Below are 26,518 nucleotides of genomic sequence, written 5' to 3'. Positions count from 1 at the left end.
GATGCACAACCAAATTACAAAATTGCACTTTGTGTATAATACTATTCTAACTCTCAGTATGTTGAGACCCCAACAGTTCCTAAAAATGGGGGGGGGGGGGGGGGGGGGGGTTTCACCACTTTCCCCATACCTGCTCTAAACCCACAACATACTTGATAGTGGAAAATGAATGATGAGAAAGTGTAGATCAATGCTTTTTTAAATTAAGATATTTGATTAAGTTTATTCCTTACAACATTCATAAGGGCTGGTGAAACTTAAACAGCTATACAAGTCATCAGGCTCTTCTGTGTACAGGTATCTTTCTACAATGCTGAATATACACTGCGCTCCCATAACCACAATTCCTTCCACACACACAGAATTAAAATACAACTGCCAACCACATAACCTAAAGGCAACATTATAATGTAGCTATCCAAGTATATTCTTCATTGGAGGACAAAGACCTAGTCCTCTTGCACCCATACTAATCATCGTTATATATCTTGTTCATGAAGGAAGCCAAGTTAGTGTCATTAACAGTCCGTGGTGTGCCTGTAGCCCCATATACATCCATTCACAGGAAGTCCAGCTCTGGGCTGAGGCTGGAAGAGCTGAGGTGAAAGACCAGAGCTGCTGCCACCTCCGGGTCCAGATCAACACATAAGGCCTCCAGCTAGGAACAGGAGAGAGAAAGGGTCACAAGTAGGGTATTGTGTAGTTCAAAAGGAAGTATCAGGGTATATCATTATTTTGGGTTTTGAGAGCCATTGGTAAAAAACAGAGTCTGATGCGAGGTAAAGCCCAGAAAGAAATCATAGGCTGTAGTTGTGTGATGTTTGTGAAAATCCAATAAATGTATCATATCCATCTGATTTCAACACAGTACTACACAACCCAGTCCTACTCTATGGAATACAGACTGAGATCAGCCTTACTCTGGGTGGTCAGTGCACAAATGTGTTACCTGGTTCAGCTGATGTTGAGACAGTGAGGTTGGGGATGTCAGAGATATAGTCTTCAGAAGCACCTGCTGGGCCCTAGTCAGAATATATGAGGGGTCCATCTGCGAGACCAAAACCCGGATTCAGAAAAACGCCACTGTCAGTAGTTTGGTGACCACATACCAGTCAACCACAGTGACCGTGTCTGATGAATAAACATGATTATCTTTGCTTTTTCTGCATTTCAAAATAAGCTCACCTGGTCAGTCAGATGCTCGGTCACAGGGCAGGGAGTCTGGCCGTCCATAAAGAGCTTGATAAGGGAGGAGTAGCAGAGCACAGCAGTGTGGAGGAACCCTGGGGCCTTCACTGTTTTCTCCAATATCTCAGAGTTAAGATGGGGGACCAGGCTGGCAGGGAAACACAATACACATACAGAACTCACATATAAACAAGAAAATGGATGACAACACTGACAGTTTGACCACCAAGTAAATATACCTGTAAAAGGCCAAAGGCATCAGTCTTGTGTATTCATCGGATGTTACCACGGCCACAGGCTGGTATAGCCCTTTTTCTTGAATAGGAAAAACAAAATATTACATCACAGAGACACAAAATGGGACATATTCAAAGCCAGAGGCTACTGTAAATAAGCAAGTTATATACTGTACCAGAGCATGGTGTCTTGAATAGTAGCAGCCAGTCAGCAGAGTCCACAAGGACAGTCAGGATATCTTTACAGAGTTCCTGAGCTCTCTGAAGACCCTTCACCCTCTATGTAGCATGTCACACAAAAGTTGTATGAAACGTTGTAATTGTGATGTTTTGTTAGCAGAAAAGTTGTTTTAGTCTGTTGAATACGTTACTGTTACACTGTTGAGTGTGTAGGGCTAGGACAGCGTTTCCCAAACTAGGGGTCGCCTGATTTGAAAATGGGATCGCAAGAGAAACTCTGAAATTATTATATATATATTTTTAAACACGTTTGGTTCATAGAACCGGGATTACGTCACTCCAGTAGCAGCTAGATGCAGTTGTAATAAACAGAGCGGTTTCTGTTTTCTTCCTACAAATGTGGCTCTGTCTTTTCAACAGTTTAAGCTACAACATACGGCCGTCACTGAAAGATAAGACTCCCAGGAACTTGTAGCCGCGCAGGACTCAGAACAGACTGGAGAGGAAGCAGAACATCAACGATGATTTTCTTTCTACACAGAAGTTAATAAATTATTGCCTGATGATCTTCTGAACTTGCCAATACCTTTCTGATACATTTCTGTCACCATACTTCCTTCAGATAAAAATACTGTCAAAAGTACAGTCTGACTGATTTGTAATAGACGGTCATAGCCCCAATTAAAAAAGTAAACATTGGCAGTTGATAACAAAAACAATTTATTCAAAAAAGGTGTCGCGGGCCAAAAACATTTGGGAACCACTGGGCTAGGAGTTCCCATGTGCCCTAGCCAGGAACACTCGTGGCCTTAAGGTGTAGGAATGATGTACCCCAATGGTTTAACAAGCTTCCTTCTAACGTCAGGACAGCCAAGTCCCTGCCTATCTTCCGAAAACCCACCTCTTCAGTATCTTGACTAAATCCCAGTGACCCCCCCCCCCTCCCTCAAAAAAAGTTGTAGTTGTCTTTTCCTACTAGCACTGACTTGGCTAATAAATACTGTTTTGAGGAAAAATGTACTTACTATGTCATGTAGTTATCTCACCTAGATTTCTTAAGATGAATGCACTAACTGTAAGTCGCTCTGGATAAGAGCATCTGCTAAATGTAAATGTACCTGGGGCGTGAGAAAAGTTGTGAGGAGGTCAGTCACACAGAGGAACAGCAGAAACACCAGCAGCTGGGGACAAATGGCATCACAAATTATTTTAGGTTACATGGCAGTTTCCCTGGTGTCTACTAACTAATGACAAAATGGAGCCTAGTGACAATGATCACGTCTCTAATAGAAAACTGGTAAGTTGGTTCCCTAATCATCTGAGTGTCTCTACTCCTAAATCACGAACAAGAAACTGTGTTTGTGTGAGGCCGAAGGTTAGTTCTGAGCATGTGAGTGTCAGTGTCTTACTAATGTGTCACAACTGCCAATAAATTCCAATAATATTCCAAGACACCTATATATCCCAAGAAACCTACATAAATGGGGATTTTTTTTCCCCCTGTGCACTTTGACCTCCTTTATGTGGTGTGAAATAGATTTTCTCAATTGGCGGTGTTGTGTCCACTCCATCAAAGCTTACAAACATGGCTAATGAACCTTTTGAACAAACATCTAGGTTGAGTTTGAAACACTTGGCGATAGGGAAGAGAAGTGTACTTACCTGAGTGTGCTGCTCTGTCAGCTGTCCCAACATCTCCAGGCTTGTCCTGATGCCCTTGCCACTCGCCTGGCCTTCCCATACACAGTGCAGACAAGCTGCCAGGAGCAGGGGCGGGGCAGAGGGGACAGGGCATGACACTCCATCCTTTGAACTGCCAAGGACACAGGACAAAAAACACATTCAATCATTGTGCCAAACAACTACAGAAATAAAAGTCAACATATTTAGTTTCTAAAGGAGTATTATCAGTAAATGTTGTCTATATACACAGGCATGTACGCATGATCCTGTTTTACCTGCAGACCCACAAGTGACAATCAGCCAGGACCTGCAGCTGCTGAGGCAGGGGCTGTCCGTCAGTGAGGCGATGCCAGAGAGACACCAATACAGGGGAGAGACGGCCCCACCAGTGCTGCCCAACACACACACAAATTACACTCAGTCAGCATCATACATTAAAACTCTCAGATTAACAAATCAGACGTGATCCTGGAAGTATAATATACGGTACCCCGGCAGAGACGAGGAGCAGTGGACATTGAAGACTGATCAGGGACATGGCCTTGTTCACTTCTCCTGATGCACAGTCACAGCTCACACTGGCCATGAGCACAGCCTATGAGAAATGACTTCATATGATAAATATCACAATATGTTGTTAACACTGTCAACCCAGAGCAGTTAATAATCTGTGAGTGGAACTTACTCTTAAGAAGTGTGCTGTGAGGTGGTAGGGCAGCAGTCCAGCTGGGGAACAGCCCTTCCTCTGATACACAAAGAGATATTGTATAACGATAATGATCAAATCTGGGAAAATGCATCTATAGTAGGTGGTTTGGTCAAGATGAGAAGTGAACTACGGATCGATTCACACAGACTGTAGCTACAATAAATTTGCTTGAATGAATGATTCATTAATCTAACCTCCCTCTCTCAACCCCCATTGTGGCGTACCTGATACTGGTTGATATGTTCCATGAGGGTCTCACAGTCCAGAGTCCTCTTCCCTCCTCCAGTCTTCACTGTAACCAACATGACTGCAGGGAGTGCCAGTATCACCCTATGATACACAAACACACGTTTTGTTAAAGTTAATATACACACACAAGTTCACACTGTAGTACAGTGAATCTCTATGGTGTAGAGCAGACCCACCCAGGGTTGCATATTTTTGCTAGCCCAGCACTAACACACCTAAATCAACTAATCAAGGGTTAAATCAGTTCAGTGAGTTAAGTTAGAACAACAATATGCAACCCTGGGGTGACCATGTTTGGAATCACTGGTGTAGAGTAGGGCTGTTGGAATCACTGGTATAGAGTAGGGCTGTTGGAATCACTGGTATAGAGTAGGGCTGTTGGAATCACTGGTATAGAGTAGGGCTGTTGGAATCACTGGTATAGAGTAGGGCTGTTGGAATCACTGGTATAGAGTAGGGCTGTTGGAATCACTGGTATAGAGTAGGGCTGTTGCGGTGACAGTAGTGGCGGCAAGACTCATGACTATTGTGCTCTTTGGGATTGATCAATTTGAAGAGAGAAGTTCAACAACAGGTTGAAACTGAATGGAAAACATGGTCGTTGTGTACAGTATGTTGTTTCAAAGCCTAACAACGAAATGGACAGGGCTTTCTTTAAGGTGATGATAAATTCTAAACACCATACGCATATTAGAGCTTATAAATACACATAGGCCTATACATGAACCCCGCCCCCCAAAAAACTGAATTCAAATAATGATTGTGCCGTTATACAATACATAGCCTACCCGCATATTATGCATGGCCAAAAAACATTACAAAAATATATTTAAGATGTCTTTGGTACATAATTGGTCTAGCCGGACAGCTGACAGAGTTAGTCTACCATTATAGTGAATTTGCATTTGACTTTCAATAGCCTAGCAATAGGGTATTTATATATTTTCATAATTACCTTTAGCTACAGAAAATCTCACCACCGCACATATTAATCTCCTCCCCTCTCTCCTTCATTCGTTTCAGCGCACAGAGAGGAGCTGTCAACAGTTTATTGAAATATGTTGCCTTCTGAAAACATGTTACTATCAATGTTCCAAAACAGATTTGTCTTGGTTTCCTAAATGAAGCCCTGGGTAGCTGCAATGACAAGGTTGGAGAGCCCATGGCATACAGAGTTTGGGCGAAATATCACGTGAGGCTCCATGCTCCTCAAACAGTGGTTGATGTGTAGAGTGAAATCACCAGCTTACCCGGCATGATTAAAAAAAAACAACCGTCAAGAAAGCGGCCTCTAAATGCTATTCGAGTGCATACAGATTACATTTATTTTTCCCCATTCTAAATCAAAATAAATTTGACATATTAGTAAAGACAAGATTAAATTGAGAATAATCTGATGGGTGAAAATATGATACATTGGTGAGAGAACAGCATGTGCTGCCTGAGGAAAAGAATATTCTTCTTATATTCATACTATAAAATCATAATATAAAATAATGGCACAGGACTTGGAAGCATATCTTGTCATATCTGCTAAGTGAACAAACCTACAGCAGGACACATAGCCAGATAACATATAGTAGGCCAACTCATATTGTTCTTCTGAAATACATGATCTCCTTGTCATGTTTCTTTTGCATGACAATAAACCGGCTGACAAAATGTCATGACCGCCAAAGCCCTAGTATAGAGGATGTGTCTGTGTGTCTGTACATTACCTGTTCCATGTATGTAATGTTTGCTGAATGCTAAGCTCACTGCTGATACTCTGCAGGTCAGAGGTCACAGAGCATCTATGTGAAATCAGATCCAATAGGAAATGTCCCTTATCTTGAGTCCTTTGAGAGCGACTAGTGAGCTCCATCTCATAGACAATCTCCTATAAAGACATCAAAGGACACACACAGGAAAATCAGTGCAAAACATATGCAGAAAATACGAAGCATTAACAGGAAATCATGTACAGAAACAAACTAACATATCAATCAAAAGGCCTGTGTACTGTACCTGAAGTCTGGAGAAAATGTCTGGGAGACAGGTGCCTGCCTCCGAGGGTCTGTGATCAGTGTTCTCCTGGGTCGGAGCACTAAGGACACAAAGAGAAGCGATAAAGACTAAACAACTCAACAATGTCTATTATTCAAATAATCAGGATTATCTGAGGTGCAGGAGGCCATAAGCCAAATCATGCTGACCATACTGTCTTCTGGTCCATGACAGCGTTGAGAATGTGGGAGCAGGCTGTCCTTAAGTCTCCTGCACAGCCCCCCTTGTCCACAGGAGATGGCAGGTATAGCTGCTGACACGCCCACTGTTGATACTCCTGTCTGATACACACGCAGGCTCTGTTACATACCAGTACACAACATTATTGTTATTGATCAATAATGACAAACCTACTAGACACAGCCTCATTCAATTCAAGGTGGTTCACCGTATCCACTGGTCGGGGGCCAAACTTGGAAGAATATTCTCTGATTTTGATCCTACCTGTGTCAGATGTAAAGTGGAACCAGCCACACTGTTGCATATGTTTTGGGGCTGTCATAAACTGTCAGGTTTCTGGGAATTAATATTTAAATGATATATATATGACACTGTTATAGATTCGTCTCCCCTTACAGCCCTTTTTGGAGTACTGTCCATGGGTACCCCCCTATCAAGAATCCAGTCGGACACTGTTGCTTATACAACTCTTTTAGCTAGACGGCTAATACTACAGAACTGGAAAATGGCAGCTTCCCCATCTTATAAATATTGGGTGAGAGATGTGTTGTGCTCTCTGAAACTAGAAAATGTTTAATTAAATTCACGTGGGAACCCCAAACTGTTTAATGAGGCTTGGGCTCCATTCCGGTCTTACTTTAAACAGTCCATCCTCTGATGGCATTCCAATTCAAACTAAGTCTGTATTTGACCCCCCTGTGACTTAAGGGTTGGAGGAGCTTCTCTCTGTGTTTTTGCTGGGGGGGCATTAAGGTCCATGTGCTTATTGATTGTGACCCGCGGATGCCTTGTTCATCTTGCCCGGGCAGAGACTGAAGTGTGAGCTTGTTTTTCCCAGTTATTTTTACATTTTGTTCACGCCTACATGAATAATCATTCCATTTTTTTTATTTTAAAGCATTGTAAACTTTAGGTCCAGTGGATGGTCGGTCTGTGGCCATGACTGTCTGTGAGTGGTTGCATTTCTCCACCCTTATCCCTTGACTGTTTACAGGAACAATGGTGAGGTGTTTGCTCTGTCCCTGTACTATAGATTGCCCTTTAACCTTTGTAGCCTTCTGCCTTGTCTAAAGTATGGTATCTTTAAAGCTATTTTTTTATTTGTATTTTTATTTGTATTTTTTTTCTAGTTGAGTATTTTATTTATATTGCTTTGTGTTGTCTTGTCTGTGTGTGTGTGTAAAACTTCATAAACAGAGTTTAAAAAAATAAAAAATAATGACAAACCTCCAGGCATTGACAAATCTGGCCACTCCCATCTTTAATCTATGTCTAATCTAATCTATGTCACTTGGCTCATCATGCTCTAGCGACTCCTGGTGGTGGACTGGGCTGACTTCAGCCGTAAATTGAACAGTGTTTCCTCCGACACATTGGTGCAGCTGGCTTCCAGGTTAAGCGGGTGGATGCTAAGAAGCGCGATTTGGCGGGTCATGTTTTGGAGGGTGCATGACTCAATCTTCACATCTCCTGAGCCCATTGGGGAGTTGAAGAGATGAGACAAGATCGTAATTGGATATGTGAGAAAATTGGGGTAAAATAGAAAAATAAATAAAAGGCGTTGCAGTCAGTTTTGGAATGGGTGGCCAGTAATAAAACTGGTCTGGAACATCTCTAAAACTAAGAGTATTTGGTACAAATCATTCCCTAAGCTCTAGACCTCAGCTGAATCTGGTAATGAATGGTGTGGCTGTTGAACAAGTTGAGGAGACTAAATTACTAGGTGTTACCTTGGATTGAAGTGTAGGCAAGAGATAAAGAAATATTCCGTTATTGTTGACAACGCTGGAACATGGAATCTGTCTGACATACAAACGCTTGGGGAAAAATACAGAATGTCTAACTCATTGACAAAGACACGATGGACACAAAGTAATAAAACCAGATGAGAAATGATTTCTTCATAATCATGATAGGACATTGCAGGGAGATAAAGAGAGTGAGGGCTCTTGGTGAACAGAAAAACCTTAAAGGCAAAATTCAACAATTACAGGAGGCAGAGTGGCAGATTTTGCCCCCACCTGTGGGCCCTTTGTTCCCTCAATCTACCCTCATGCTGAGTTGCGCAAGGATGATCAGGTTTCAAGCATCTGATCAGCACTGCCTGGCTTTGAGTCAATGGATTCTGACAGCGGTGAAAAACAATGTCTTATGCCAACCAGAACACAGGCTGTTAAAGGCAGTAAAGACAAACAACAGGTGAAAGTAATCACATGAATCAGCATCTCCAAAACAGTTGGATGAGTTGTCAAAGACTTTGAAGCATCCACGAGATGTGGGTATGAAGACGTGAGTCCATTTAAAGCAATAAGAAACTATACAATCTACATCCTTATGATGGGTTACAGTTATTAGCCTTTGTTTTGAACAACCGTGAACATGGCATACTTGAAGAAATGGTCAAGAGAACTGTGGGTGGTGAAGAGCAAGATGTGGCCGATGGATGGAGAGGAATACTTGTTTTCCTTAAGGGTCTGACCAATACTACCACCAATTGGGGAGAGATAACCAAATGTGTTCAAAAACAGAAAGAGCCGTTTGTTGAATGGGAAGAAAGGTTCAGAGCAGAGGTTAGACAGTGGGTTACCCATCATGAAAGATGGCGATGCACTCACTTCTTCCAAAAATGGGGCAATCACACAGTTGATGCAATCCATACACAATGATTAGCGCAAAACTTTTGTTTCCACAACTACTGACTGGGAGACAAAACTGCAGCGACATCGTCGACATGCTGTCCCGAATGGATAGAGACATCAATCAACATAATAAACCTGCTGTTATCGGAGTTGTGCAGGTTCCAAGTGAACCCAAAAACATTACTCATTCAGCAGAAGAGAAACCTGTAGGCTACTATTCGAAGAAACTGGATGATGTGGAGTTGGGATGGGGTCCCTGTCACAGAGCTATAAGGGCTACTTACGTCGCTGTGTCGACGGTGGCAATGCTTCTTCTCGACCAACATCTTACCATCAAGTGTCCACATGCTGTTCACTCTTTTGACAATGAATCGAGCTGCACAGGTCGCAGCGGTTCGTTGGAACAAGTGATCAACGTGGCACACCATGTAATCCAGATACTACATTACTTTAACACAACTGCTGCGAGTTGGACAATGTGATAGTGACAGGCACGTTACCTGCAGGAACATCAGCACAGGTGGCGGAATTGGTGGCTTTGACAGAAGCATGTAAACAGGCTGAAGTAAAAAAAACAGCTAATATCTACAGACTCAAGGTATGCTTTCAGCCTTACCCATGATTTTGGAAAAATATTTTTAAAAAAGAGGATTCATGACATCACTGGGAGCTCCTGTGAAGAATAGAGGTGAATCACCAGAGGTGATGGCTCTACTGAATGCTCTCCAGTTACCTGGACAAGTTCGATCTTGAAAATGAAAGCACATGGAAAAAACCTGTACAGACAAGAGTAAAGGTTATGACCTGGCTGACAGAGCTGCCAATGCGGCTGCCAAGAGAACACCTCTGTCACCTAAACTGATTAGGAAATACACCGTGGATACATTGTAACACATTAGAGACATGCAAAGCAGAGCTCCAAAAGATGAAGTGTGGGAATGGATGGCTGCAGGGTGCAAACTCAATCAAGAAGGTATGTGGAAACACAACCTGAGATGTGTAGCGCCAAATTCACGCTTACCCTACGTGGTGACACATACCACTCTTTGGGACACATTGGTGTGGACAAGATAGTTTATCATTTTGTGGGCAAATGGTGGAATCCTGAGGCAGAAAGAGGCTGAGGCTGTTGTGGCAAATTGCAAGATTTGTATGGAAAACAACACCAAGGGATGAGTGAAAGTACAGACACTACGAGCACCTCCCCCCCTACAGGACCCGTCAGACATCTACAGCTTGACTACATCACGCTAGCCAAATGTAAAGGAAAGGAAGATGTTCTGGTCGTTGTTGATTGTTTCTCACGATGGGTTTAAGAAGCCTACTCTACTAAGAAAGGATGGGTGATGGTAAAAAAATATATTTAACAGAGACATCAGGGCCAAAATGGGAAGGTCCTTGTCAAGTTTTGCTCATAAAAAGGTCAGCAGGGAAAATCACAATGGATACATGTCACTCACTGCAAGATTGTACATTTTGATAACAAAGCAGAGCCTGGAGAATAAAGAGCTGATTGATTAGCAGTCGGGGGCCAATCTCGTGTGAAGCATAGTAAGATGATCAGAACCTGATAAGCTTCTATGTTGTACACGGGAGTTGTCATTAGAGGTCGACTGATTAGGGCTGATTTATTAGTCTCGATTTCAAGTTTCCATAACAAATCGGTAATCTGCCTTTTTGGAAGCCAATTACATTACAATCCATGAGGAAACTGCGTGGCAGGCTGACCACCTGCGTCAAAAGGACCTTGTTGCTAGCTAGCATTAAACTTATCTTTAAAAAAAACATTCCATCTTCACATAATCACTAGTTAACTACACATGGTTGATGATATTACTAGGTTAACTAGCTTGTCCTGTGTTGCTAGTAATCAATGCGGCGGTGCCTGTTAATTTATCATCGAATCACAGCCTACTTCAACTTCGCCAAACGGGTGATGATTTAACAAAAGCACATTTGCGAAAAAAAGCTCAATCGTTGCAATAATGTACCTAACCATGAACATCAATGCCTTAATTAAAATCAATACACAATTATATATTTTTTAAAACCTGCAAATGAAGTTAAAAGATTCATGTTAGCAGGCAATATTAACTAGGGACCGTTTCGGTCGCCTTACTCGTTGCAAACTGAACTAATTTGCTTGAATTTTACATAATTATGACATAACATTGAAGGTTGTGCAATGCAACAGCAATACTTAGACTTAGGGTTGCCACCCATTCGATAAAATACGGAACGGTTCCATATTTCACTGATAGAATAAACGTTTTGTTTTCGAAATGAGTTTCCGGATTTGACCATATTAATGACCAAAGGCTCGTATTTCTGTGTTTATTATATTATACTTAAGTCTATGATTTGATATTTGATGGAGCAGTCTGACTGAGCGGTGGTAGGCAGCAGCAGGCTCGTAAGCATTCATTCAAACAGCACTTTACTGCGTTTTCCAGCAGCTCTTAGCAATGCTTAATTAAGCACAGCACTGTTTATGACTTCAAGCCTATCAACTCCTGAGACTAGGGTGGCAATACTAAAGTGCCTATAAGAACATCCAATAGTCAAAGGTATATGAAATACAAATGGTAAAGACAAATCGTTGACGCGTCATAATTCCTATAATAACTACAACCTAAAACGCCTTAACTGGGAATATTGAACCACCGGCTTTCATATGTTCTCATGTTCTGAGCAAGGAACTTAAACGTTAGCTTTTTTACATGACACATATTGCACTTTTACTTTCTTCTCCAACACTGTGTTTTTGCATTATTTAAACCAAATTGAACATGTTTCATTATTTATTTGAGACTAAATAGATTTTATTTATGTATTATATTAGGTTAAAATAAAAGTGTTAATTCAGTATTGTTGTAATTGTCATTATTACAAATATATATATATTTGTAATAATGACAATTACAACAATAGTGATATCGGGACATGCTTATTTAGGGAAATCTATGTGAAATATTATTTTTCTTGAAACCAGAACATGTTCATTTCACTTTTTGTTTCCTTCGTTACATGTTATGAGAATCTATCGTCTGAAGTTGCAGCAATATTCCTTGACCCAAGGCCTGTACCTGAAACAATACAAGATCACTGGTGAAGTGTTCATTAAAGAGGTCCTTATCAACCAGTGGAACGGACGAATAATTCCTCACTACCGTCAGAACATCATTTCTAATAGTTATCTATGTCGGACTGCTTCCGGTGTGGAAGAGCTGGTCACTTTTACAGGACTGATTACCAAGCCAAAAGAACGATTGAATATTATTGTCTTGCAAACAATTATTTTTCTTGTCAGTTCTCCTAAAACAGGATGTGGTAGGAATTATGAGGGTCATCATCATTACATCTGTTAATACTTATTTTTATTTTTATTGCAAAAGCAAGTAAAATATGCCCTTTGTGTTTTATAGAAACGCAAGTTTTAATGTGAATGATTTTATGCTTACAACAAAAAATGTTATGTCTATTTTTTCATGTTTTCTAAAAATACATTTTAAGTATATTTCTTTTTAAAATGGTCTAGGGGGGAGTGTAAGAATATTTAAAGATAAATACACAACAGCAGAGGACTAAAGGTCAAGAGGGAATTAATGATATATGGAAAAAGTTGTTTTTCCTATAATGGGGAACTGAAGATTAATTGGTCAGGGACACGGGAGGAATTTCAGTCCAGGACTCATACCTACATGTGGCAAGTTGATTGGTCCGAATTGTCTATACATTGAGCCTGAAACGGGATACTTGTTATTTGGCCACGTGTCGCCTGCAGTGGTGTAAAGCCTGCCGCCATTGGACTCTGGAGCAGTGGAAACGTGTTCTCTGGAGTGATAAATCACGCTTCAACATCTGGCAGTCTGACAAACAAATCTGGGTTTGGCGGATGTCAGAAGAATGCTAACTGCCCGAATACATAGTTGCAACTGTAAAGTCTGGTGGAGGATGAATAATGGTCTGGGGCTGTTTTTCATGGTTCGGGCTAGACCTCTTAGTTCCAGTGAAGGGAAATCAGAATACAATGACATTCTAGACGATTCTGTGCTTCCAACTTTGTGGCAACAGTTTGGTGAAGGCCCTTTCGTGTTTCAGTATGACAATGCCCCAGTGAACAAAGCAAAATGGTTAGTTGAGATTGGTGTGGAAGAACTTGACTGGCCTGCAGAGCCCTGACCTCAACCCCATCGAACACCTTTGGGATGAATTGGAACGCCGACTGCGGGCCAGTCTTAATCGCTCAACATCAGTGCCAGACCTCACTAACACGGAACACAAACCGGCTGTGAGCGTGCGCCATCGTGCATAAATGTATTTTGTCCCCCCACACCAAACGCGATCACGACACGCAGGTTAAAATATCAAAACAAACTCTGAACCAATTATATTAATTTGGGGACAGGTCGAAAAGCATTAAACATTTATGCAAATTTAGCTAGCTAGCTTGCACTTGCTAGCTAATTTGTCCTATTTAGCTAGCTTGCTGTTGCTAGCTAATTTGTCCTGGGATATAAACATTGAGTTGTTATTTTACCTGAAATGCACAAGGTCCTCTACTCCACCTATTAATCCACATTTTCAGTCACCCACGTGGGTATAACCAATGACGAGATGGCACGTGGGTACCTGCTTCTATAAACCAATGAGGAGATGGGAGAGGCAGGACTTGCAGCGCGATCTGTGTCACAAATAGAACTGACTTCTATTTTAGTCCCTGGCAACACAGACACTCGTTGGCGCGCACGAGCACTGTGGGTGCAATAACTGAATAATAAAGATTTTGACATTTATTTTGCAACGCGATCGGTGTAGTTAGCCTGTAATGCTCTTGTGGCTGAATGGAAGCATGTCCCAGCAGCAATGTTCCAACATCCAGTGGAGAGCCTTCCCAGAAGAGCAGAAGCTGTTATAGCAGCAAAGGGAGGGACCAACTCCATATTAATGCCCATGATTTTGGAATGAGATGTTAGACAAGCAAGTGTCCACATTCTTTTGGTCATGTAGTGTATTTTGTGTCTATGTATTGATATGTAGGCTGTGTGTGCCGTTCTTAAACGTATGTAGTTCTATCCTTGAGCTGTTCTTGTCTATTAATGTTCTGTATTAAGTCATTTTTCCTGTGGACCCCAGAAAGAGTAGCTGCTGCTTTTGCAACAGCTAATGGGGATCCTAATAAAATACCAAAAAGAGATCAACATATACCAAACTTTTATATTAATGTGTGTATGGCCTGCATATTTAGGCATGTGCTTCACCTATCTGGGTCAGACAGGGCATCCTCACTCCTCTGAACTCTGAGTTCAGCTGCCAGCCACTCTGAAAATGAGAACTAGACAAAGAAGAAAATTAGAACTTCTCCAAGAAAATGAGAAACAGACATGTCAATGTGCCGAGAAGGCTGGTGGTGCTTTACACCAATGTTTAGACAGTTTTCCTCACCTGGTATTCTGGGAGTTTTACTAGGAGATGGAAGGGGGCGTGTTTCCATAGTGCCCAGGCTGACTTCCTCCAGGTTGTATTTGTGTCAGTAACACTCTTCCACAACCCACGATTCTCCTCCTCACCCTGTTTGTTTGGCCCTACATACTCCGATTCCCCACTCGCTTCAATTGGCAACCTCCTCATATCTGGCATTAGTCTGGGAATTAGGTACAGCAGCTACAAATACCAAATACAAAAAACACACACACACACACACACACACACACACACACACACTCAGGAATAGGCAGGACATGGATCTGTGCAGGCAAGCAGAGAGGTACAACTGCAGCCCTAGTGTATGTGACATTCTGCTCAAACACCAGACCCCTGCTGCTTGCATAAAGGGCATCTCAGAGTGTGGCTGGGTGATAAGAGAGAGCATAATTACAGTGACACTGAAAGAATAACGTGCATACCTTTTTATAGAGGCTGCAGGGATTATACTGCTGCGGCTGATCACACAGTGACTCACTCCTGCAGAGACCATAGCAAACTGCAGCCACGCAGAACCTGGCAAACAAAAACAAAGCTGTCCACATAAATACATCTTATGATAACACTGTCCTATTGAACTAAAGTTAACTGTGCCTTTTGGTTTATAATATACTGTATAATTATTTTATGTAATCCTAGATGCTCAGGGTCCCTCTCCAGTCTCACCCACCTAACACAGAATAGCATGTTGGTTTGGGTGGTGCAGGGCAGAGCAGTGGTCAGTGCCTCCAGTACTGACACAGGGCCGGGCAGCAGGGGTGGGCACAGCTGCACCTTGGGGCTCTTGGTCTGGGAGGCATGAAGGTGCACAACAAAGGCTGCCAGTCCAAGCACATGTGCAGCACTCAATGATACCCCCTATAGAGAAGGACAGAAGATGACTGTAGTTAGAAAAGGGGGGGGGGGTAAGAAAGAGGTAAAAAGGAGAGAGAGTGAGAGAAAGAAAGAGGCAGTAAAAATTAAATGTGAAGAGAGATGGATACCTGGTTGTGGAGCAGGTCCCACATGCGGTGAAGGAGGGCAGTGAGCAGCTGTATGTGTCCCAGCAGGATATTGACAAACTGGGATGCCCAGGGGCTCTGTCTTGGGTCACAGGTCACATTAAACTCAAATGAGAGTAGTGCAGTTTTATGCGGACTTGTGTTTTATGCTGACTGGTGGAGGTTAAGAGCCCATTTACACGTGATCTGAAAATGTGGTCCGGAGGTACGCAGAAGCCAAATTGAGCTCCGTACCGCATTGCCATGTGCCTCACAAATTTTTTGACATTTGTCATGATTGGTTGACGGTAGGTGGGGGCAGGAGGTCCTATATAAACACAAACTCACTTCCTTCACAACAGCTCTGATCAACAGCTCTGCGCTGCTCTGTGAAGCGCAAGAAGTATGAATACCCTGACTTCTGCAGAGGCCGTACCACTATAAATGCTGAACGCCCAATGCAGACGTCAGATTGACCACACACACACCGCCTTAAACAAGCCCATAATACGCACGACAATCTGACTAATAACATTTGATTTGATAGACTTTAAAACGATCTCACTCTTCCATACATCTTTCAGATTTTTACTAAGTGACATGATTAGTTCCTCACTTATTTGGTGGGCTTATTCTGGAGGCGTCCAAAAGGCTCTGGCAGAAGCTCCTCAGGATCATGTTCACCACCTGAACAAAGACAGGACAGATAAGCAGACAGTGTAAGAGACAGAGACGGTGAGCGTGGCTAGCACAAATAACCTGACAGACAGACAAAGAGTAGGGAACGAAAAGGTGAGACACAGCAGAGGGAAAACAGTAGAAGAAAGAGAGAAATACAGAGGTTCCTCGTATTCCTTCCTACTTTATTGTGCAGCTCAGAGAAAGTGGACTCATCTACATGAAGCTGGATGACTGCCTGGCTGACCAGTTCCTCAGCACGTTCAGGGAACACAATACTCAGAGTGTGGGAGATCCTGGCCAGCTGGGCTGACACCTCTGTAAAGCCAGTGAGAATAAGATATGTTAAGTTTGCTTTGGTTGGTGTGTGTGTGTGTGTGTGTGTGTGTGTGTGTGTCGCAGTCTGCTCACCTCCATCACTGCCCCCCTCTGTCAGCAGGGCTCTATGTTCCTGTAGTTGGACCTGTAAAACCTCCTGTGGGTTATCATCATCATTCACCACAGAGACTCCTTTACCTGATAACACACAAGTGAAACACAGCTCTTCAAACATGGACAAAAGCACAGAGATATGACTACAGTGGTGCTTAGGGTGGAATAAGCTAATATTAAATATTTGATTATATTAAAATGCGTAGGGTGTTAAACATGGGATAATGTGATGGTACACACTGTCCTGTTGCCTCTGTCTCTCTCTCTGACATGACTCTATGTAGGAGGAGTGCTGGGCAGCTGGTATCTTTTCCGCTCTAGTAGAGAGCAGAAAACAAAACTGGAATCAATATACAAAAAACATCTGTATCAGCCTCAAACAGACAGAAAACTGTGTGGTGAGTGGTTGTATGGCTGAGTGTGAATGTCAAAAATACTTTTTAAGAGAATCTATGAAATTCATCCTGGCGTCAGGCTTCACAGGAAGCTGAAATGGACAGAGACAAAGAATACAAAATCTGGACAGACCACGTAAACACACCATTCAGTCAAATGCATTCCATCTAAAGCAAGAGAGCATAAGACTTACCACACGTGGGGTTAGGAGGGCAGGGAGGAAACGAGACAGGAAATAAGGCCTTCTGAAAATGCTGGAGTAGGAAAAGAGTATGAGTGTTGTAAAACATAAAGACAGTGTAGGACAACAGGATAAGTAGGTCATGCAGTACATTGATCTCAATAGGTGATTTGTGAGAGTTATGTAGCATGCTGTAGTTGTAGGGTACCTGGCCTCCATGACAGTGGCAGATATCCTTCCTGTGCTCCCAAACAACGAGATTGCCTTCTCCACATCCTGACGTGCCTGACACCGGGGCTAAGAAGGCATATTGAACAAATACAAAGAGTGATACACACATTCATGAGCACATGTAAAAAAAACAATTGAAAAGGGACAGTACACAAATCAGCAGAAAGCACTCTAACCTGCACTGAGGTTCCTGCTCCAGAGATATCCTCATAAAGGCCCATCTCCTCAATTGAGACCTGCAGACAGAGATGTCGACCCTGTTTATACAGCTGGAGGAGAGTAGATTAATGGGCTGCATAATGAGAGGGTTTGTGGTATGACACGTCAACCAGTCCGAGTTAGTTACATTGTAATAACTGTATTATGTCTCTCAGTCTGTCTATGTACCATCAAATACTGGTTCAGCGAATCTAGGCCCTACCTTCAGGTCAGCCAGTCTGGTCTTGGTGAGGGACACATACTCCTGCAGTAGGGCCCGGTGTTTCACTGCCACGTAGGGTGGATGGAGGATGTGGACCTGAGAGACCAGATCATCCAGAGACATTAGCATTCAGAAACATTTAGACTTGGGCCCAGGCCAGCAGTAAAGTGTTAAAGTAGAGCCAAACAGTGTCTGTCACCTGACCTTCAGATACTGTGGGGGGTCAAAGGGCACCAGGTCCGACAGGAACTTTAGCAGGAACACCAAAGACTTCTTACTGTTGCCGTGGTAACTGCTAGCACCGCCAAAAGACATCTAGGAAGACAGGAGAGAAGCCAACTTTATTGAAAAGAGCCAAACATAAGAAGATAGGGGACCAATAAATTATATTCTAGTAGCCACTGACTAAGCTCTGAGGGGTCTTGCCTTAAACCACTCGCTGTAGGAGGGGAAAACACCAGGCCCTTCAAGCGCACCCTGACGGGCCAGGAGGAAGGCAGTGATCATGTTCTCCAAGTCATACCCCTCAAACGCTGAGCTTAGGAGCCTGGACAGCAGCTCTGAGGTACAGAGAAAAATAATTATTTCCAACAACACTCCTATGACATTTAAGTGTGTGTGTGTGTTGCTACTTCACATTTATTCTGCACTGTTAAGGAAGAGCTGCAAGTAAGCATTTCAGTGTACCATTTACACCCACTGGATCCTGTGCGCGTGATGAATAAACTTTTATTTTGATTTGTGCGTACCTTTTAGGCTAGGCTGGGTGTTTGGATTGTAAACCAGCAGGGTGGAGAGACAGGAGAGCACATGCTGCCAGTTGACCTCATGCGTCTCCAGTACTTGTTGCAGGTGAGAGAGAAGCTCCTCTACCTTGAATATCACTGCCAACTAAGACAAAGAGAAAGGGCTGGATGTTGTATTACACCAGAGACAGTCAAGTCACAACTCCCCAATATAAAAAGTTTACACTTGTTATTCTATAGACCGGTTTTACAGGTTAATTACTAAATGGACTGGAGCCATGTCCCCTCTTAAATCTGAACTCAGCCCGAGTGACTTCCAAGAGGTTAGGAATTGCCAAAAAGCAGAACCTGGTATCCTAACCTCCCTGAGACCAAGGGCAAATAGCTGTAAATTCTGTCATCGGTGGTGTCAAATTTTTGTCAACAATCTACACAAAATAGTCTGTCAAAGTGGAAGAAAAATCTAACATTTGTAAAAATATATATATATTTTTAAATAGAACTGTCAGAAAGTCTCAGGGAAGCTCATCTGCGTGCTTGTCATCCCCCCCAGGGTCTTCACCTAACTGCAGTTTATTTTTGTTCCGTATATCTTGATTAGATAAAGTATTCAACCCCCTGAATCAATGTTCTAACATGCTTTAAACTACAGCTGAGTCTTTCTGAGTAAGTCTCTAAGAGCGTTCCACACCTGGACTGTGCAAAATTCTTTCAGCTCTGTCAAATTGGTTATTGATCATTACTAGATAACCATTTTCAGGTCTTGCCATAGATTTTCAAGCATATTTAAGTCAGAACTGTAACTAGGCCACTCAGGAACATTCACTGTCCTGAGCAACTCCAGTGTAGATTTGGCCTTGTGTTTTAGGTTATTGTCCTGCTGAAAGGTGAATTAATCTCCCAGTGTCTGTTGGAAAGCAGACTGAACCAGGTTTTCCTCTAGGATTTTGCCTGTGCTTAGCTCCAATCCATTTTACCCTGAACAATGCACCAGTCCTTAACATGATGCAGCCACCACAATGCTTGAAAATTGGAGTCATACTCACTGTTGCATTGGATTTAACCCAAACACAACACTTTGTATTCAGGACAAAAAGTGAATTGCTATGCCAAATTTTCTGCAGTATTACTTTAGTGCCTTGATGACAACAGGATACATGTTTTAGAATATTTTGATTCTGTACAGGCTTCCTTCTTTCCACTGTCAATTAGGTTAGTATTGTGGAGTAACTGCTATATTGTTGATCCATCCTCAGTCCTCCTGTCACAGTTATTGGCCTCATGGTGAAATCTATGAGTGGTTTCCTTTCTCTCCAGCAACTGAGTTAGGAAGGACATCTGTATCTTTGTAGTGACTGGGTGTATTGATACACCATCCAAAGTATAATGAATAATTTCACCATGCTTAAAGGGATATTCAATATCTGTTCAACTTTTTTTTTACCCATCTACCAACAGGTGCCCTTCTTTGTGAGGCATTAGAAAACCTCTGGTCTTTGTGGTTGAATCGGTGCTCAAAATTCACTGACTCACCTTACAGAGAATTGTATGTGTGGGGTACAGAGAAGAGGTAGTCATTCAAAAGTCATGTTAAACACTTATTGCACACAGAGTGAGGCCTTGCAACTTATTATGCACACTTTTACTCCTGAACTTATTTAGGCTTGCCCTAATAAAGGGGTTGAATATTTATTGACTCAAGACATTTCAGCTTTTCATTTTTTATGAATTTGTAAAATGTCTAAAAACACAATTCCACTTTGACATTATTGTTTTTTGTGTGAAGGCCAGTGACAAAAAAAATATTTATTTAATCAATTTTAAATTCAGGCTGTAACACAACACAATGTGCAAAAGGCCAAGGGGTGTGAATACTTTCTGAAGGCACTGTATGTAGCAAACATAGACTGAATTCTTCCACTGCTCTGAGTCATCAGGCAAGGGTCTGGAACACTTGGAGAACGAACAGATAAGAAAGAATATTTATGCCTGCCCTAGAGTAGGTTGGCAGATTACTATGAACCTCTCAGAGGAACGTGTCTGTCGCCCCATATGCATATGTCTGTCTAATAAACCTTTAAATATAGAATTGGAAAAATTGTTTCAAATGTCAATCTTAATAATACAATGAACACATCCTACCGTACTTTCACAAAAGATCACAATGTCCTGGAAAATACCATGATGTCATAAATCACACCCACAGGGATATTATCATTCCCGTTCTGATGTACAGTCACACCCACACAAATAACTACATAAGAAAATACATATTTTGAAAAGCAGCTCACATTAACCAGACAGGTTAATCTATTTATACATGTACAAAAGGTATTTACATGATTCTTTAGAACAGAGTAGAGCAGAGCACAAGTCATTTACCTTACGAAACAAGGAGGTCAACAGTCTGCAGGTTTTAGCAAAGCTCCACTCTCTTTGCATGGCAATGGCATCAGATACTAGACAATACAGGTTGAGGAGAACACTCAGATGACAGGATGAGATAGAACTTGACAACATAGGTGGCTGTTTTACAAGAGAAGTTATATTAAAGAGAGATGTCAATAATATGTTTTGTGATCTTACCTTTGAGTCTAGGTCTGTAGGTGAGAGTGTGTGTGAGAGAGTGGATGAAGAAACGGCGCAGTGCATCAGGTGATACAGACACACCACACAAGGAAGCATCAAACATCTGTACCCTTTTCAAACAGAAAGAGTGAATAAAAAGAGTGAATATGGATTATTATTCCTGTTCTAAAATTCCATTTGGTTGGCAGCCTTTTCTCCTTTACCATAATTCAGCTGTTTCACCAGACTGCAGGGTTGGCTTGCAATTCAAAGTATCCAGTACCCCTTAAAAAGAATGGACAAACATCACAAAAGGTTAACAAAAGAATCTTAGCAGTTGGACAAGATAGAGCCTCTGTTTACTGAACGCAGCTTTGAGCTGCAATGAGAGGGATTGTATACTCACAGGAGAGCATGTCATCCAGCACTGAACGGCACACCTGGGAGAGCCTCCTGCATGGTGCTGCTGTGGAGTCCTGTGTTTCCTCAAAAACAGCTCGCACCAACACAGATACCACAGCTGCAACACAATACACATTTGCACATATAGAAAGAGCACAAATGGACACAACACTGGCAGACTGAGGTGAGGTGATTGCCAGATAAGAATAGATGTGTATACATAGTACTGATTCACCGTGATGAATGAGACACTACTGTAAAGGCTTACTTGAGAGAACCTGCTGAGGTACTCCATCTCCCTCCTCAGTAGCTGTCTTACCACACAGAGCCTTCAACTCAGACATCAACCATGACCTCACCCCATTCTCACTGCAATAAGAGCCCATGTGAAATATGAAGATTAATAGCCTAGCAATTAATAGTGATTGTGTTTCTATCCCACATAGCTCATTTCAATCTGAAATACTTTTGAATCCCACAACACACAGAATCTCATACACTGTATCAGCTAGAACTTCAGATACCTTTCCAACATGTACTCCAGAGAGAGGATATTCTGAGTGTGTAAGTGGTACACCACCTCCAGCATGGGCTGTTTCTACACAAGGAACAGGGAAGGAAGTCACTAGGCAGGTTTGATTGCTTTTGTCTAGTAAAACTGTGTCAATGTGACAAAAAAAATAACATTGCTATATGTGTAATGGAAACGGTAGTTATAGGAGAAATGTTCTAAAGATAAATTAATATTATTATTTTTTTTACCTATTATAAATGACAATTTAAAAAAATAAAAAACACATGACATCACTACACATATTTTCTCTGACAAAAACAAAATCACATTTCAAAAAAAAAAAAATGTCTTCGTATAATTCTGAAGGTACGCAGGAGACGTGATGTCATCACGTAACTATAAAGCTCGACTTAACATTAGTTATACATGCCTACTACATAAGTTTTCTCAACTATAAAAATATATATATATATTTGCAGGACAAGGATTGTCCTGACTTTCAAGAATTAATTAATTGGTTCGCTTTACTTTTCTGGATGCAAGTTACCCCATGGCACGGACATGGCGATAATTGGCACATGAGAATTATTAGAATTCGGCAAATCAATTCTTGCCTTCTATCCATGCTAGCTTTTGCAGAACATTAATCAGATAGGTGGGAGGGCATACAGGCTGTCACCAATTTATTAATGTGCAATTTGCCGAAATGGATATTGGAAACACTTTTATTCAACACTCCAGGGTCCTAGGTTTTTGCGGAAACTTTTGTTTTGTGACATTACGTCCAGATGTTTTTAATCGACACAAGACAGATCAATGGAAACGCACCGTAACAGGCAATTCTGGCATCTATTTTCTATGCAAACTTTCTAACTGTTGACAACAACAATAACAAGTTAATGGAAAAAAACTGTAGCAACTGTCAGGTACACACAAACAGATAAATGAAACAAAAAAAATCGACAATAGGCTCAAATTGCCAAAACCCGAAGGTATGGCATTGGCAGTATAAAGACAAGAGTCTGGTGTGTGCACACACACACACACACACACACACACACTCACCTGATCTCTCCAGTACTCCTGCCAGAAGAGTTTAGAGCAGAAGGCTTCAAGAGAGAGAAGCTCACGGGTTGATTGGAAAAGCACGGAGAGCTGGACCTGGACAGAGGACAGTGAACATTCCTAAAGGAATAGGCTATGTAACACATCTCAAACAATAGTCTTATAGGCAAGGGAGAAACTAGATGTAATTTCTTCCTGGTACGGGACCACCAAATTATTTTTATGGTCCTAGTAGTAAATACATATAATTTAACTGTAAAACCTTTTAATGTGGCATGTTTTCATCTGATTGTCAAACAAATCACTTCAAAACAGCAGGCTACCTGAGCACGATTGTCCATTCTAAACTAAATCCAGCATCTACAACAGTGCACTGACCCCCATCAAAGTTGCCCATCCTTGCTCTATTGGGTTTGGTCAGCAACAATGCACAGATATGTTGTGGCATTCAGCCATTGCTCAATTAGTATCAAGGGACCTAATGTAAGCCAGGAAAACAATCCCCACACCAGTACACCACAAGCCTGTACCGTTGACACCAGGATGGATGGGGCCATGGATTCATGCTGCTTAGGCCAAATCTTGACTCTGCCATCAGCATGACGCAACAGGAACTGGGATTCGTTGGAACAGCCAATGTTTTTCCACTCCTCAATTATCCAGCATTGGTGATCGCGTGCCCACTGGAGCTGCTGCTTCTTGTTTTTAGCTGATAGGAGCAGAACCCAGTGTGGTCGTCTGCTGCAATAGTGGCAACTGTTATACTGCGGCATTATTTGTCTGTTTGTGTTCCGTCTGTCAGCGTGCATGATTCGTGCCATTCTCCATCGACGAGCTGTTTTTCACCCACAGGTCTGCCGTTGACCAGATGTTTTTTTGTTTGTCGCACCATTCTCTGTAAACCGAAGACACTGTCGTGCGCGAAAAGCCCATGACAGGGTGGTTGTTTCTGAGACACTGGATCCGCCGTGCCTGGCACCGACAATCATACCATGCTCAAAGTCGCTTAGGTCACAGACATCTTTGTTTTAATTATTGTGATAGGGTTGTGTTTTACCAGAACACTGAACCTCCACTATTTATTTTGCAGGGACTCCCTACTGGACAGGCTTACTTTCACCCCTACCTATAGGCCTAGATGTTGGATGATGAAAAATCATACTTGAAAAAAGGCAACAGTAAACATGTCGTCCCACACAAATGACGCAGCACCCACCCCCCTTGGGCCAATTGAGGTATCCTGTGACTAACAAATTTCAGTTAACTACTATAGCTTCCACCTTGGAACAATCAGAGTAATTTTGTAAATGCCAAATCTCTATGGCAAGACGCATCATTAACCCAAGTTTCGTCAAAATTGAGCCAGTACTGTCTGAGATATCGCATGACTTTCGTACGGCGACAGATCCACAGACCCCTCTATTTTTAGATTTTTGTAATTTTTTATTTAACTAGGCAAGTCAGTTAAGAACAAATTCTTATTTACAATGACGGCCAATTTAATTGTGGGGGACAACAAACATCGACATAGATGCATATCTAGACATTATTCCCAGCACAAACCCTTTGAGTGGAGTTGAGCAACACTTGCTCTCGGTCCCCTTTGATATGGCCGGTCAGGTCCAACAGTCTTTCTACCACCATCTTCACTGACAGGGCTGCCACCGGGACCCCCAGCTCCCCAGCCTTCCTCCTCAACTCATTCACTGAAAACACACATATCAATTTCTACATAATTATCTCACACACACTCAGTGGTGTATGTGCATTCTAGTACATACACCACTGACACATTGAAAGTATTTACCTTGATGGAGGAGATATCCTGAAAACTCACCCAGAAGTGAACCCCCAATTGTAGGTGAGGGACTTTCACTGGCTGCTTTTTTCTGTCCAGAGTACTCCTTGCAAATTAAATTGCAAGGATTTGGACTCTAGAAGAAGGATAAATAAAGTAAGTAACTTGTCTAAATCTGACAGGTCTAATTTAGGGCACAAAATGTTATAGTGCCCCTTGCTACCAGTCCACTGACTCCATCCCAGTCTAGACTGGACTCATTCACTCACCCCCACCTCCAGAAACAGATCTGAGAGGTTCTGGTGTCTGTTCAGCAGCTGGACTGCTGCCTCCTGCAGCTCCTGTACATTCTCCTGCTTTGGCCTCTTCCCAACACGCCCTGCTGTGGGAGGATCAACACTGTGTTCTTTTATCATCATAAAATCTGTAAGTCAGGTAAAGTCTTTGACAATGAAGGATTGGTTAGGGTTTTCAGTCAAGACATGGGTCAAGATCAAGTTGAGGCTACGGAATGACGTTAGATAAACTAGAGAATGGAAGAGATTAGAATAGAACGGGAGGAGAGAGGAAGACCTGGCAAGTAGATAGGGTATAATGTAGTCCATTATTGCGGTGACGTTAACGTTACTCCTTATAGTCCAATGACCTTACATGTTCTGTTTAATAAAGGCGAATTAGCTCTGAAACTTGCCAAAACAGCCAAATACTCAATCGATTCTCGATTGCGGTACGATTCTAGAAACATAAATCCCTCTACTTTTATATCACATCAAAATCATTTCGGATTTTAACATTGCAGTCGACAGTATTTTTCAGTGACAATGATGACAACACGTTTGTGGCGTCCGTCTTCCGTTTACACACAAATATTTGGAGACGCAGATAGCTAATTAGCACCGCTACTATCGTCAATAGGCGCTAAAACAGTTCGCATCTACGAATGGGGTAGTAGAGATAGCCAGCTAGCTACCCAGTTCAAAACCTTGGGTTGTGGTGCAAAGCTACCGCTAGCTAGCCAACTTACCGAGCAGACACGAGAGTGTCCTTTTCTGAGTGGGACACATACTTGACGCACCTAGCGACATGATTATGACAATTAACATTAGTATGCAACAAGAACAAGCATTTTCACCTCATAGTAAAGTGAGTCAGCTAGCTAGCAAGTTATTGAGAATATTTTTCATATGCTGGTAACGTTAATATATATTTGGTTAGCTAACTAGCTAATGATTTTTGACATGGTCGGATGTTGTTGTCGAGCTACTTCCATGCCCCGCTCTTTACTGTCATTGGTCGGAGTCTGGTTTTACGCAGCCAATCCAGGGACGGTATGCTGTTGACATACCAGGCCAATCATAAACAACCCCTGAATTTAAAGCTTTGTTCAAGGCTAAAAACTTAGCTTTTTTATCATCTTAAATTATTTATTTTTTAAATGATTGACTAATATAGTTGGCATCTACATTTAAGATAGTGGAAAGATTGATTATAGACCATCTGGATTCAGCTATC

At 42.0% G+C, this 26,518-nt stretch overlaps 1 protein-coding gene across 1 annotated transcript; it reads right to left on the bottom strand.

The window, feature by feature from the left end:
* Nucleotides 1-194: 194 nt before the first annotated feature.
* Nucleotides 195-26,299, bottom strand: LOC110494295 (FA complementation group A). Its single transcript, XM_021569243.2, has 42 exons — nucleotides 26,031-26,299; nucleotides 25,276-25,388; nucleotides 25,046-25,142; nucleotides 24,772-24,914; nucleotides 23,209-23,304; nucleotides 22,154-22,227; nucleotides 21,898-21,998; nucleotides 21,634-21,747; nucleotides 21,452-21,512; nucleotides 21,246-21,358; nucleotides 21,042-21,118; nucleotides 18,663-18,804; nucleotides 18,340-18,473; nucleotides 18,118-18,228; nucleotides 17,914-18,009; nucleotides 17,669-17,728; nucleotides 17,470-17,558; nucleotides 17,274-17,334; nucleotides 17,122-17,171; nucleotides 16,925-17,001; nucleotides 16,664-16,768; nucleotides 16,437-16,570; nucleotides 16,191-16,261; nucleotides 15,578-15,677; nucleotides 15,265-15,452; nucleotides 15,017-15,110; nucleotides 14,556-14,774; nucleotides 14,372-14,445; nucleotides 6,441-6,572; nucleotides 6,253-6,331; nucleotides 5,964-6,124; nucleotides 4,221-4,326; nucleotides 3,973-4,032; nucleotides 3,778-3,882; nucleotides 3,563-3,678; nucleotides 3,267-3,417; nucleotides 2,723-2,785; nucleotides 1,601-1,703; nucleotides 1,428-1,503; nucleotides 1,186-1,336; nucleotides 950-1,048; nucleotides 195-658 (listed from the first exon to the last, which is right to left on the bottom strand). The coding sequence occupies exons 1-42, from the start codon at nucleotides 26,107-26,109 to the stop codon at nucleotides 560-562; spliced, it is 4,374 nt and encodes a 1,457-aa protein (XP_021424918.2). The 5' UTR covers nucleotides 26,110-26,299; the 3' UTR covers nucleotides 195-559.
* Between the last annotated feature and the right edge of the window lie 219 nt (nucleotides 26,300-26,518).

The sequence above is a fragment of the Oncorhynchus mykiss genome, chromosome 2 (assembly GCF_013265735.2).
Source record: "Oncorhynchus mykiss isolate Arlee chromosome 2, USDA_OmykA_1.1, whole genome shotgun sequence".
NCBI classification, from domain to species: domain Eukaryota; kingdom Metazoa; phylum Chordata; class Actinopteri; order Salmoniformes; family Salmonidae; genus Oncorhynchus; species Oncorhynchus mykiss.
This window is presented reverse-complemented; position numbering and strand designations above follow the sequence as displayed.